This window comes from Tasmannia lanceolata, unplaced genomic scaffold (assembly GCF_043159265.1).
Source record: "Tasmannia lanceolata isolate RefF3 unplaced genomic scaffold, GAP_Taslan_0.1 ptg000015l, whole genome shotgun sequence".
In the NCBI taxonomy this organism is placed as follows: Eukaryota; Viridiplantae; Streptophyta; class Magnoliopsida; order Canellales; family Winteraceae; genus Tasmannia; species Tasmannia lanceolata.
Window position 1 is genome coordinate 44859723 of NW_027518692.1, and position 13829 is coordinate 44873551.

The 13829-nt window shown below is 40.7% G+C and overlaps 2 protein-coding genes across 2 annotated transcripts; both read right to left on the reverse strand.

Annotated features, from left to right (window-relative positions):
- Window positions 1–2406: 2406 nt before the first annotated feature.
- On the reverse strand, window positions 2407–8324 carry LOC143847516 (uncharacterized). Its single transcript, XM_077356380.1, has 3 exons — window positions 8077–8324; window positions 7464–7742; window positions 2407–3835 (listed from the first exon to the last, which is right to left on the reverse strand). Exons 1-3 carry the CDS (start codon window positions 8212–8214, stop codon window positions 2615–2617), a joined length of 1638 nt encoding a protein of 545 aa, XP_077212495.1. The 5' UTR covers window positions 8215–8324; the 3' UTR covers window positions 2407–2614.
- Window positions 8325–8996: 672 nt separating this feature from the next.
- Window positions 8997–11329, reverse strand: LOC143845637 (Pentatricopeptide repeat (PPR) superfamily protein). The gene has a single exon (XM_077354019.1). The coding sequence runs from the start codon at window positions 11191–11193 to the stop codon at window positions 9430–9432; it is 1764 nt and encodes a 587-aa protein (XP_077210134.1). The 5' UTR covers window positions 11194–11329; the 3' UTR covers window positions 8997–9429.
- Window positions 11330–13829: the final 2500 nt, after the last annotated feature.

The following is a 13829-nucleotide window of genomic DNA, read 5'->3' on the forward strand; positions in this document are numbered from 1 at the left end:
CCTTACTTGTTTGAAGATTTAAATCTCTTTTTTTGGTAGTCAAGTTGTGTTGACGTTTCCTTGATTTTAAGGAAAAGTCGTAAGGAATTCAAAATCTGAGTCCCCTTTTTTGTCCTCTTGTGTACAAACCACAAATTTTGCAAAAAAATTGGGAACTTCTTCCCCTCTCCCATAAAGGAAGAGATTTGCCCGGCAATTTCGCCGAAAGCTATTTCTCCGCTGACTTTGGCATGAGAGAACAGCCACCTCAGATTATTTTAATTAATAAGATAAAATCTGCTCATTTTCAAAAGAAGAAGAAGAAGAAGTAGCCTGTGTGGCTGTTCTCTCATGCGAAAGTCAGCCGCGAAATGGCTTTACACAAAATCGCATTGCAAATCCCACATAAGTAGGCTAAAAAGTCCTGAGCATAAGTCTGGCCTATTGTCATTGAGTAAACCTTACTTGGACAATCTCAGTCCCTTGATACATCAAGCCTTGTTTAGGGTTTTCCAAGAAAAAGCGGAACCACCTTCTTGTTGAGGGAGATGGTTCTGGTAAGCTCATCAGGTGATGGCGTAAGTAATCACTCCTACTGTTGCTAAAACTCTCTTCCAGTCATTTCACTCCTATTATCGTTATTCAAGCGGTATCCGACCAAGGGGAAAGATAGAATGATATGCCAGTGTTGAAGGTTGTGTAGACCTTAATCGTGCGGATTGGATATCCACTTGGCACAAAACTAAGACCACGTGGGCTGCATCATGATGATCTAAAAGATCAACGGTTTAAATTGCGGCGCCTATTTTTGCTCGAGTACCGTGACAAAGCACACCCACAAAAGATAATAATTCATAGGTGATACCACAGAGTTAAAATTTGAATTTCTCAGAGTAATCCTAACTATTCGATCTAAGGGCTGAATGTTAATTATTGGTTGTGTAATATGACAATTTGCAGGGCATAGATCAAATGGATAGAACATGAGTTGGTTGCTCTCTCTGTTTGCGTTCTTGTCTGCAGACAACACAGATGACAGTTCCATTTGGGATGGATGAACAAGTTTCAGATTCAAGGATGGGAAATCATTACAGCTCAAGAAAGGTAATCTGGGTCATAGAAAATATCAGGGTTGAAGCACCTAAGAAGCAACAGGAGGATGCAGAAGCACCCAGAAAGCTTTTGCATGGAAATTGTAAAAAGCTAAACTAGTAGTTGCAAATATGGAATATGACGACTACAGTGAGTATGCAAATTGATGGAGTTAAAGGGTGGTATAGTTGGAATGCAGTGTTAAGGTCATGAGTTCAACTTGACTTGAAAATTGCGATTTTGGTAGGAAGAAGTTGTTACCTAGGTTCAATCCCTGTCTAACTTGAAAACTGGTTTTAATGAAATCATGACGGGGGTGGTTGGTGTGTGACCCGAACCTGACGGACGCAAGAGCTCGCTTATGGGGATTGAAATGGTTTGCAAAATTATGGCTCCAGTTAGCTAATTATTGATAGTGACTCATCTAATGTTATTGCATGGGAAAGTAACAAAGCTAGTGGGCATGGAAGTTTAGCAGGAATTATTGCTGAATTAAGGATCTAGTCTCACTAATTGCACCTAAATTCCAGCATATGAGGTGCTCTGCAAAAAAAAAAAAAAAAGACGTGGATAAACTATGAAAAAACACAATTATTATTTTATTTTTTTTGAAAATTAAAAATTTTATTCCGAAAGACAAAGTATACAAATGAGGGACAAGATGTCCCAGACAGAAACAGAAAAGAGAAAAAAGACAGACCCCCCATGATGTCTGGAAGATGTCTGGGAGTCAAAGGGAGTTTCAATGCAAAATGGCAACCAAACATGCGTTGGGGAGATTAGTGGGAGATCAAATGCCGATAATCTCCTTGCTTTGAGCAACCAAGCACATCAAATTTGGTATCCCAAGTGGTAGCTAAAGATGAAGCAATAGGAAAGGGATTGTGATTGTTCCACCTGATCACTAAAACCTGCAGAAAATTGGGTATAGAACTTAGAAAGGAGTAATGGGAGCAGACTGCTCTATGCTTTCTGCCGTATCTATGTTATTTTGGTTTTGCAGATCTTAGCTTTGGAGGACACCTTGGTCCCCGGGGTGCTAATGTTTCGTCTCTGGTTATGTTTAATAAAATTGTCAAACTTCAAAAAAAATGACAGTTATGGTTGGTGATAGGAAGAATAGTCTCCATTGAGATAATGGGGGCAAGAGCAGCACTTTGGGTGGAAGATAACTGCTACATCATGGTTATATAAATACTTTAATGTTCTTTCTCTCTGTTGTCTAGCCTATCACTAATTTCTGTTAACATCATGAAGGTTTCTTTCAATGAAAACATAAGAGTCAGCACTAAATCCAGAATATATGAACTATCATGCATGTGGAAATGCAAAAAGGAAGCAGAAAAAAAGTGTAGTGGTCATTAAAGAGCAAAAGCATAAGGGGTCATGAAGGAATTTACCAGTTTATTCTTTTTCATTTTCTTTTATGTACTATGTACCAGGATACTACATAAAAATATTCACGAAATGGTTATTAGAAACAACATACAGGCAAAGAAAAACATACAAATGAAGCAAAGGCAGAGGTTTTATAATCATGGGGCTAGCCTGACCACACTCTTTGAGATGCCCCTGTTGCACGAGTATTCAATCCGTCGAGCACAGCATTGAAATCAAAAGGTTGGCCACTCTCTTCCATCCTCAGGATCACACTTAGAACATGATCCCTTGTATAGCCCATGCTCACTGCTTTTTCTACCAGCTCACCATATGGATGGTTGCGCATTGGCTGTGAGCTTGGATGGGCTGCAGCATTACCAGTTGGTGGTTGCTGATTCGAGTGAGCTGAGACCTGCGTTGGAGGATAGCTACCTTGCTGATAGTGTGGTGGATGAGGCTGCATGTTTGTGTTGGTGTCATACATCATATATCCAGAAATGTTAGACTGTGGAGGGTGGGGTTCTGCACCTGGGTATGCCCTGTCACTGGCATGAGCTCCAAAAGTGCCTCCTAGGTTAGTCGGAGGCTGTGGTTGACGCTGGATATTATGCTGGGCAGGCTGTTGCGGAACTGTTCTACCAGGACCACCATAACCATAAAACATGGCATCTGGGCGGTTCACACCCGACTGAGAAAACCCAGAAAAAACTTGCATTGGAATGCTCCCTGGAAATGACTCTGGCAATTGATTTGCAGGATGTTGCGGGTAGGGAGGGTATATGGTTGGTGGTTGGGGTCTGATTTGAGATTGTGGAGATGGCTCTTGTGGTTGTAGTTGTTGAGGGAACTGCTGAGGCCACTGCTGCTGATATGAAGGGTACTGGTATGTTTGGGTCTGATTTACATGAGGCTGGGGCAGTGGTGCTTGCCTGGAAAGGTCCTGAACTTGGGGCCTTTGGGGCACATATTGGAGTTGATCTTGTTGGTGCTGTTGTGCCTGGGGTGGCTGGATTGGCAATTGGGTCTGCTGAGAACAGTAGGCATTTGATTGGCTCTGAACATGGCTGGTCTGTGGTGGGGGTAGAGAGGGAGGTGGCAGCTGTTGGATGTGTGGTTCTTTGTAAGGCTGATGCTGCTGTTCAGCAGCTCTAACTGGAAGAGAGGCTGTTACGGCTACTTGTTGTGGTAGAGCCAGAGCTAACCGCAGATCTGCAGAGTTCTCATGTTTTCTTGGTTCAGAGACTGATGATGCAACTCCGTCTTCATTCTGATGTGAATGGATTATAGAAGTAGATTCTTTCTGGACAAGTTGAAGCTTTGCCAGTTCCTTCTGAGTATCAGCAAGCTCTTGCTTGTCTCTCAGGATTTGAATAGACCTGTGGACCTGTAGCAAAACACAAACAATGGCACTAATTACCCGCCTTAAGTAATACTGTTAAGTAGAAGAATGTAAACTAAGAAGCAGCCTCCACAGCACATGAATGAATTTCGAAATAAAAAAGGAAAGGGCTCCAGCATTTGTCATGAACCATTTAAAATGTTGCCGGAAACACCTAGTTTTATTTTTTATTTTTTTTGGGCGGGGGGGCTTGGGGGGGGGGGGGGGGGTGGTGGTTTGGGGAAGCTTGGTTTTCAAGTCCCTAGGGATTCGCATTTCGGGCTTTTTTGGAATCGTTTGGGATTTCGTTTCATTCCTCTCTTCCTCCCCCCTCGTCATAGTTCTCTGATGAAGAACATAGAAATACAGGGAACTGGGTAATTACATGAAGAATCATCATCAACCTTGCCTTACCAGTTTGCTATACACCCTTCGTCAGATGCAGAAAATGGATTTCTTTCGGTTAGCTAAGTCAGATGTTTCAATTCAAAAAGTCCCATTCGAGAGGGCAAGGATCAAGGGATAGAGAAGAAATTGACGATTGTCTTGTTTATAAGGAATCTTCATAACTAATAGACGAACTGCAAGTCCAACCACACATGATCATGTTGTTAATGGATTTCCAGGCTTATGAAGAAGCAGATCGAGGCAGCTCCCTGCCGGTAACAGATCGATCGATGGATCCACGGCTGCAAAGTCATTTAAGTAAATGTCTATTTACTTAAGATTTATATGTAAAAAGGGGAATCTCCCATTTGGATTTATTAAAATAGTTTCAAGACCTAATTCTAAAAAGATAAAAATCTTAACTTCCAAATGATGAGGTATTTTGCCAAGTTTAAAATTTCATAAATTCAATCGTATTTTGAAAGTCCTCTTAGTGCTTCACCCCACTTGTTCACGTGAACTTGTGAAGACAAGACTTAACCCCTTCTGTATCTCTTTAAATTCCCACAAGTCCCGTTGAATCCTCTCATACTTTTAGGCAACTTGTACCAGCATTTTGAGAAGGAACATGAAACAGATTAGAAGATTAGACAATATTTAAAGAAGATAGTCCTTCCATCGAAATAAAGGTAGCACCTCTACCAAATTGTTCTCCATTCTCTCCACCATAGGGCCCCACAAAGATTTAGGGAGAGCATCCAAATTCCAAAAAAAAAAGGGTAAGTGATGCAGTGGCGCTCACGGAAGCTTTGATGCCAGCTTGTTGCAGAGGCAACTTAGGGGTCGACGGTGGTGGGTAAGGTGAAAGATGGGAGGATAGTGGAATGCGAAAATGAAAAGTGATAGGATGGCATGTTCTTCAAACCAATGTATAAAAACTCCTTGAATCGACCCAGAACTAGCCCAAGTCGACTCCCTTTACCTTGGCCGCGTTCCGCATTGCACCGCTTTCCGCGCTCTGCCCTACAAAGTCATTAAAAACTCCTTTGACTCTCCTGAGTTATGACCGCATCAACTGCATCAACCGTGTTCGTCCGCGCTGAGTCGACAAGGATTTTTCTTAGCACATTACATCCGCATTTTTAAACACTGCTTCAAATGGACTGATCAGGGTACCAACGAGTCTTAAGGTATTATATTTCTTGCATGCAACAACTGCTTCCTTTAATTCCATTCGTTGAAATATATAGAGGAAGTCTCCTCTTACACTTGATAAAGGAAACTAATAAAAACAGCAACTAAAAGACCTGGAACAAAAAAAAACATGAATAAAACTCAGTAACTAAAAAACCTCAGCGAAAAAAAAAAACTCAGCAACTAAAATAAAGAAAACAGAACGTCTATTCACATCCCAAAATAAATGGTTAGGGTGATCAAAATTCAGCAACAAAGTGACAAATGGGACAACTCCAAAAGGCACTTTCTATTCATCCAAAGTGACCGTTCCTCTTCTCGTCCATGTGTTGGCTTTCATTTCCAATTCTCTTTTACAACCATTTTTTTTAAATGGTGAAAGCTCTTTTATAACCATTAAGTAATTAGAAAGTATAAAATGGCAATATCATATTGTTGCCATGTCCAAGAATAAGGACAAGGAACAAAAGTTTAGCAACATCTTCACATGGGTGCTTTCTAAAAGCTGTTTAAAGATAATGACAAGTTATCTGTAGCAACTCATGGATAGGATTCTTATCAGAATAGGATTTGAAAGTTGCTAATTAAAGCTTTAGAAGAAGCTCGTTTCAAAGAGTTGCTAAATGATGAGTTTAATTGAAAAGTAGCAAAATGGAAAGTAGGGAAAGTAAGAGGTTGCTAATGAAAATATGAAGTTTCTAAGAAGAGACAACTTGATTAAAAAAAGGCTAAGATTTGAATAAAGATTCCTAAACCGAACTACGAAATAGAAATTACTAACTTAGGCAAAGCAAGAATAGGAAATTGCCAAAAAATAGGAAACTGACCAAATTAGAAGTTACCCATAGTAGAAACTACTGACATTAGAGATGGAAAATTTGGAAACCAATTAGAGGGGGTGGATCATCGAGCTGAGCAATTTCGACAAATGTTTCTGACCATCGATCTGCTTGGGTTGCCGAGATGCATCTGCATCAATAAACCAAGGAAATTCACCGGAAAAGAGATAACTCTACAACCAAGAAAATCCACTAATTGACCCTTTCCTCCGACTAATTTATGCCCCGAGGAGCTTTTCTCCACATTCATCCCCCATACGCATTTTTCTAAAGTTGAGTACAAGGTTGTCTTAAAAATATAAGATAAAACCAAATAATAAGGTATATCATAATGTTACCTAGAGCGTAGTTCATCTCGGTACACGGTATGGGAACGGATGCAGGATACTATGGTTAGTCTGTGCACGGTAGGATAGGGGTATGCCATATATATTTATTTAGAAAGAAAGTTCTAGTTTCAAACCAAAATATATATAATTTGACGATCTCAAAATATCACTAAATAAAGTACCGGCATATATCGCATACTCAGTTCTAAAAGAAAGTGAATAGAAAATACTTCACCACATGGTACACTGGGGTCTTCATTTTTAGCGATCTGGATCACTAACGTACTGTGCTTGGGGTCGTGCATTCCAGATGGTGGGATAAGAGGGGGAGGGGGAGGTGTGACCCTAGTAACACCGGTATATCATCTAACACAGAGCTTCAAATCCATTTCCCACAAGCGACAATATGCATGGCCTAGCAATGGAGTTTTCCTGGTAAACAAACAGCAGCATGACCTCTGACTGACAAAGAGAAGCTTCTGTTGATCCCGTAGATTACGACGTTGATCCAGTACACTACCAACACCAGGCTAGGCTCGACTTGAACCACTGGGTTTACCCATTTTTTAGTAGAACATGCTGCCGTAGTTTTTGGTATTTAAGCCTTCCATTTTTTTGCAACCTCTGGAACGGACCTGATCGTAGACCAACCTCTAGTTCTTCTGATTTTGCTAACATCCTTCGATGACAGGCTGACCGAAGGTATATTTTAAAAAATAAAGGAAAACAAAAATTACATGGTACCCCAACATTGGGCTTAGCATTTTCCATGGCTAAAAAGAAGTTACTCCTATGTCTATGTCAAATCATATAAATCAATCATAACAATAAATACAGGAAAAACTAAAAAAACAGAGGAACTGTTATGCAAGACATAAAACTTACTTCTTGAAGATGCTTCTCGAGTGATCTAAGCTTCATATCAGCTTCATTGTGATCACGAGTCAAATCGGATCGAAGCTCTCCAATAGAGCGCTCAAGATTGTGACAATACACTTCCAACTGTGATAGACGTCCGCTAATCCCCTCAAGAAACCGTAATAGATTGTCTGCATACTTCTTCATTGTCTTTTCAACCATAGCAACCATATCCTTGAATCGAAATTCGTCTTGTTGATTATGCACATCTACCAATGGTCTCGCCATTCTGCTATCCCAAAAATCCTGCTCAATCAAGAATAAATGTCCATAACTTAGTTAATTCAGTTGGAAACAAAGAAATGAATCAGCATTGAACATTTAATTCGACAAAACAAAGCACGCAATGATTTATACGAGTGGAATTAGTGAATTTGAAGCGCGCAAAATGGTTTAGAATTTTCCTAGGGTTTGTGCAAATTCATATACGTTTTCAAGCAATTACGTAAATCCAGCCAAATCATTCCAAATCACATGATATAAACTAAATAAGAAATCTTACTGACAGATTGAAGAAATCCATAGCTGAAAATCAATACCCAAAGCAGAAAATTTGATACAAAATAAGAAGAAAGATTACCTTAGGGTTTACGGAATCCGTACTGGTATTAGAAGGTTCTTGCTTTTCGAAATCTTCGTAAGAGCAGAGAACATCGTCCGATCCGAAATCGAACTCTTTCGAACCGGAGCCGGTTCGACCGGAGGATCCGGAATCCATGAAAGATCCGAAACGCGATCCAGAAGACAAATAGAAGAGAGAATTGGGTAAAAAAACCAAAGCTAGTTTTTTTGTTTTTCCCTCTGTTTTGACTGAAAAAAAAAAAGTCTGGCGGAGAAAGGGAAAAAAAAGGGTATTTAAGTGTTGGTTCGATGGTCCTGTCCACGTGTATTACATGTGGATAGAGCATGACTTAGTAGGTGGGCCCCACAAAGGGAGAGTTAATGCTTCGAGAATCACACCAATCAGTCCATAGGATCATTTGGTAGAGATCACTGATCCAACGGTTAGGATATTGGCTTACCAAGCCTGAGTGAGGGAGGTGAGAAATAGCTAAAAATAGAGAAAAGATAAACCGTGTTTTGAGTGTTGTATTTTTCACTAGTTTTTCATCCTTTTCTTAACTCCTACTCGGTCCCTGGCCTCTCCCACCCTCGTTGAGTGAGCTAATATTCCATGGAAAAAAAATAAATAAAAAAATCATGGTTGCCAAACACGGAGTGGGAGTGGGAGGGGGAGTGGGAGTGGGAGGGGAGTGAGAGGGCATGAGTCAGGAGAAGGTGCCAACTGCCAAGTGACTGGAAAATAAGGAAAATGAAAACTTCATTTAAAATGAAGTTCCCCCCCCCCCCCCCCCCCTCTGGTTTTAGCCGCTTCTCACCCCTCCTCATTCATGCCCTCTCAATTCTCAACCTCTCCCACCCTCCTTTCCCCTCTCCTACCAACATAAACAAAAATTTCATTGAAAAAACTTTCATGGCTGCCAAACATGATATTAAAAGTCCCACAAAAAATTCCTTTTTTTTGTTTGTCATTATGGAGCCTACCAACCAAAAAATTGAGTGAGCATTCTGGCAATGCAAATAACATTGCCCCTCTTTTCTTTTCTTTTCTTTTTTTGCCTTGCTTCTTTGCAAGGACTACAATCTAACTTAAAGGGCTGGTTAGGACCTCTGTGTACATATATCAATGGCATTTCTTCTTAGCCTCTCACCTCATAGATTAGAATTGCCCAAACATTACAATCCATATCACTGGATTTTGGTCTCATGATCTTGCAAAGATAGCTCTGGGTAGCAAATGGGTGGAGATCTCATCAATAATCCTAGCAAGAAAAGGCGCCCTCTTATCATGGTAAGGGAGTGAATTGAGCTTGTGATCCATGAGGCCAATGACATACGATCTTCCAGCTCTAACAAGCAAAAGTTGGATATTTCACCAGTAATCCTGACAAGAACAGGAGCCCTCTTTGAAATGGTGGAATCGATGCTTATCTCTTACAATAATCTCCCTACAAGAGACCACCGAAATGAACTTAATTGCCAAATGACAATCACTGCACATTCTAAGGTTCTTCACAATCCTGATCAGTGTCCCACTGCCACTGTTCATGAGCCCAAATGCTATTGCCAACTTCTCACTGTGAAATCTAAGTGCATATTCCCTCTCCTCTTCCTCCAATTCGTGCATCACAGACTCCGTCTCCGGCTGATAACCCACTTCTCTCATCTTCCACACCAATTCCTCTAGATACCGGTATATCTCTGCTGTTTGTGGGTGCAATACATCTCCCATTCGAAACATATGAGTTATTTGATTGAGCTCTATCAAGCTATACCCAGTTTGCTTCTTCAATCCTTTGCGAATCATCACGTTTCTAACCATTTCAACTCTATCCATTCTACCTGCTAATGCATATATGTTTGAAAGCAACACATAATGGCTCGGATTCTCAGGCTCAAGAGCTAATAGATGCTCTGCCACTTCCACTCCAAGATCAAAATCCTTGTGCATCTTGCACGCACCAAGCAATGCCGTCCACACTGCCGGTGAGGGCTCCCCGTGTATCGATTCTGTAATGAATTGCAATGCTTCTTCGAGAAATCCAGCCCGTCCAAGCATATCAACTATACAAACATGGTGCTCTTCTCTTGGTACCAAACCATAGTCTTGCTCCATACAAGCAAAAGCCTTAATCCCTTCACTCACCAACCCTGCATGGCCACAAGCAGACAAGACTGCAACAAATGTGACATCGTTGGGCCAGGGTCCATTAGTTCTCATCTTTTGAAAGAGGTTAATGGCCTGAGTTCCATAACCATGCATCCCATAGCCGGAAATCATGGCCGTCCAGGAAATCACGTTTCGCTCGAGCATTCCATCAAACACTTTGCGTGCTCTCTGAACATCTCCGCATCTAGCATACATATTTATCAATGAAGTACCTAGAATTACATTAACATCCAAACCATTATCAACAATATAATCATTCACCCACTGGCCTAAACTAAGATTACCCAATTGAGAACAGGCAGACAACACGCTCACCAGTGTCGCCGAATCAGGCTCAATCATCGCGGCCTCCCGCATCTTATAAAAAAGCTCAACGCCTTCCTTGGCAAGCCCATTTTGTTCATACCCCGAAATCATAGCATTCCAAGCAATGATAGTTCTCTCAGGCATTTTATCAAACACCTTCCGGGCAGTCACCAAATCACCAGATTTCGCATATAATGTGACAAGGGCGGCTTGAGTGAAGCAATCTGAATCAAACCCAGAAACCAAGGCATGGCAATGTACAACTGAGCCAAGTTTTAGAGCGGATAGATCAGCACATGCTTTGATAACGGAGGTGAAAGTGAAATTCGAGAGGGAGAGTTGGGCGAGGCGCATTCGGTGGTAGAAGAAGATGGAGTCTAAGGAAAAGCCAGATTTAGAGGAGGCTTTGATGAAGGAACTGAATAGGAAGGAGTCAGGATTTGGGACGGTGAAAAAGAGGAGGCGAGAGTAATTGATGGAGCCAGCAATGCAGGCGAGAGTGAGGAGTTTAGTGAGAAGGGGTCGGTTGTGATGAAGGCCAGAGACGACCATGTGGGCGTGGACTCGTTGGAGGGGCTTCAGATGAGAGCCTGCTTGTACGATAGCTTGGTAGATTGGGGAATGTGAAGTGGAAGAGGCTGGTTTTTGTTTTGCTTCCATTTAACACGGCCATGACAGTAGTGACTTTGTTTCGTTCTCTTTTTATTTAGTTAGAAAATTGCAAAAGAAGTCTTCTACCTTGCTTTATTTGCAAAAAGAGTCTTCCAGTTTTACAATTTTGCAACCCCCTCTAGGATTATGCACCCCACCCCCCCCCCCCCCCGACCGGGCGTGATTTGACATAAAAACAAAAGCGTTAAAATCTGCCCAGAATTCACGATCAAAGAGGACCGCATCATCTGGGGGTGAAAAACATTATCTGCCCTTTTGGCAAGTAGAGTCATCATATTTCGGTGAATTTTACAAAGGGAGATGATACTTTAACGCCTTTTGAGGTCAACTCAAACTAAAGGGGTATGAATCATCCTAAAGGGAGTGCGAATTTATCATCACCCTTCTGCAAATCATGTTGTGCCATCAATTTTGTGACTAAAATACCTTCTGTGGACTAATTTTTACTAATAAAAAGACAAAAAATTTCTTTATTTGTGAAATGACAACAATTACCTTTTAAAAGACCTAGATGCCCATGATGGTTGTTGATGCTAACATTCGGAACCTTGCTTCCGGGAACTTTTAGTGCTAAACTCAGCTGCTGAAGACGACATGCACCCGAACGAAGCTCATTAGGAAGAATAAAGAAACTTGCCATAAATATCTATAGTTTGGACACTTGAGGATCCTCCGATGCTCAAGTCAGAACACGCACCAACAATATGCATATGAGTAAAGGCATGAAGGGTTGGGAACGAGTTGTGAGAGTATTGCATTACTCACCTTCGAGTCTGGTCTCTTTTTATGGACTCAGAGTCCTCAAGAGTTTAGGAAACTTGCCGATTTGTGGAGTCTTGTGATTGACCGACTTTCCTAAGAAATATGTTTCTATGTTTATCTCACCTCAAGCAAGATTACTTTTAGGGTTAGGTTTACGGCTCGTGGAGATGTGCAAAATGCCCTCTATGTTATGTGAAGCTATGGTTGCTTGAAGCATTACACCCTAGGTATCTAGTTTGGAATACCTTGTTTGCTGCCTCCAGCCCCTACATATAGAGATACACTAGGGTTATAACAGGTTAATGGGCTCTAGCCCATCTAGGCCTACTACACCGGTCCTTTATTCATATTGGGCTTATATTAGACAATACTATGGGTTAAAAATTGTGGGCCTGACCTGAATACTCCTCCTCACGTGTTAGGGTTGGCCTGCACGTAGCACATGCGGCCCTCTTCTTGGGCTGGCACTTACATGTGGATTTTTAATATCAAAGAGGTTTGAACTCAGGACCTTCGCTCTGAAACCATGTGAAACAACCAATTACTCTAAAAGCTTAAGCCGTTGGAGATGGTGTTATTTAATCTTTTAGACTTTAACAGGACCCACACTGTCAAAACATATCAGTGAGCATCATCGACACTTTCTTTCATCTTTTCTCATATAGACATTTTGGTCACAAATTGATGGGATGACCAGATTTGCAAAATTCACTCAAACTTGATTACTCTATTTGCAAATTGCCAAACTAGCCGACTCTTTTTGCAAATAAAGCAAAGTAGAAGACTTCTACTTTGATCATGGTAGCAAATCCCAAAAAACATTCATGGTAGACATACGTGCCCAAAATCTTGTTTTTTTTGGAAGGCTACTGATATTAGCACTAGCATGTTTCGATGATCACACTAACTCTTCTCGTCCTTAATTATTATGGAAACAGCTGTTCACAAAAAGCCTCTTCACACATGGTACTGTTTTTCAAGGACGAGTTGAGATTGTGCAAATATTAAAAGAGGGAGGGGGAGATTACCCATAAAATAAAATAACTGTACTGACCACATCACGGGTTGATCCAAACCGTCCATGTGATGGAACACAACATAAATAGGTTGTGCCCCAAAAATCATTTTCATAGGCTGATCCTAGCCCTCCAATCTATAGAGGTTTCCATAATATGTTGTTCCTCTTAAATCGAATGGTTAAGATCACCCTATAGATTTTTTTATTAAAAAAGCATAAAGGAGGGGGGTAGGATTGAAATTATTTGGCTTTAATGGGTGCCTTTGTTAAAAGCATAAAGGAGGGGGTATGATTGAAAATATGTGAGTTGAATGGGTGCATTTGTAAAAAAAAGTCAAAAAAGTGATGTGTAATTCTCATAAAATTTTCAAAAATATTAAAAAATTCTCTTCTTTTCCATATATATATATATATATATATATATATATATATATATATATATATATATAGAGAGAGAGAGAGAGAGAGAGAGAGAGAGAGAACATTTCCTACACACTTGTGTAGGTAAGTTACCTACACACTACGCACTACCTTAAAATACAGTGGGGGTCCACATTATTTGGGTGATCGAAACAATTCATTTGAATGGTCCTCACATAGATAGGGTGTCCACAAAAAATCAGATCCATAGGATCATCCTAACCATTCAAACTATGGAGGCAAAAAATGGACTAATTTGTGAAGGTTTATACACGTCCATTTTACCTCCACAAATCGTAGGGTTGGGATGATCCTATGGATCTGATTTTTTGTGGACACCCTATCTATGTGAGGACCATTCAAATGAATGGTTTTGATCACCCAAACAATGTGGGCCCCCACTGTATTTTAAGCTAGTGTGTAG

What these genes read in the sequence shown, in the direction of transcription:
- LOC143847516 (XM_077356380.1), bottom strand. Translation starts at nt 8,214, where the DNA reads ATGGATTCCGGATCCTCCGGTCGAACCGGCTCCGGTTCGAAAGAGTTC. An exon ending in CGGATTCCGTAAACCCTAAG is followed by an intron (nt 7,743 to 8,076) that starts GTAATCTTTCTT and finishes TTGATTGAGCAG; the next exon opens with GATTTTTGGGATAGCAGAAT. An exon ending in TCGAGAAGCATCTTCAAGAA is followed by an intron (nt 3,836 to 7,463) that starts GTAAGTTTTATG and finishes GTTTTGCTACAG; the next exon opens with GTCCACAGGTCTATTCAAAT.
- LOC143845637 (XM_077354019.1), bottom strand. Translation starts at nt 11,193, where the DNA reads ATGGAAGCAAAACAAAAACCAGCCTCTTCCACTTCACATTCCCCAATC.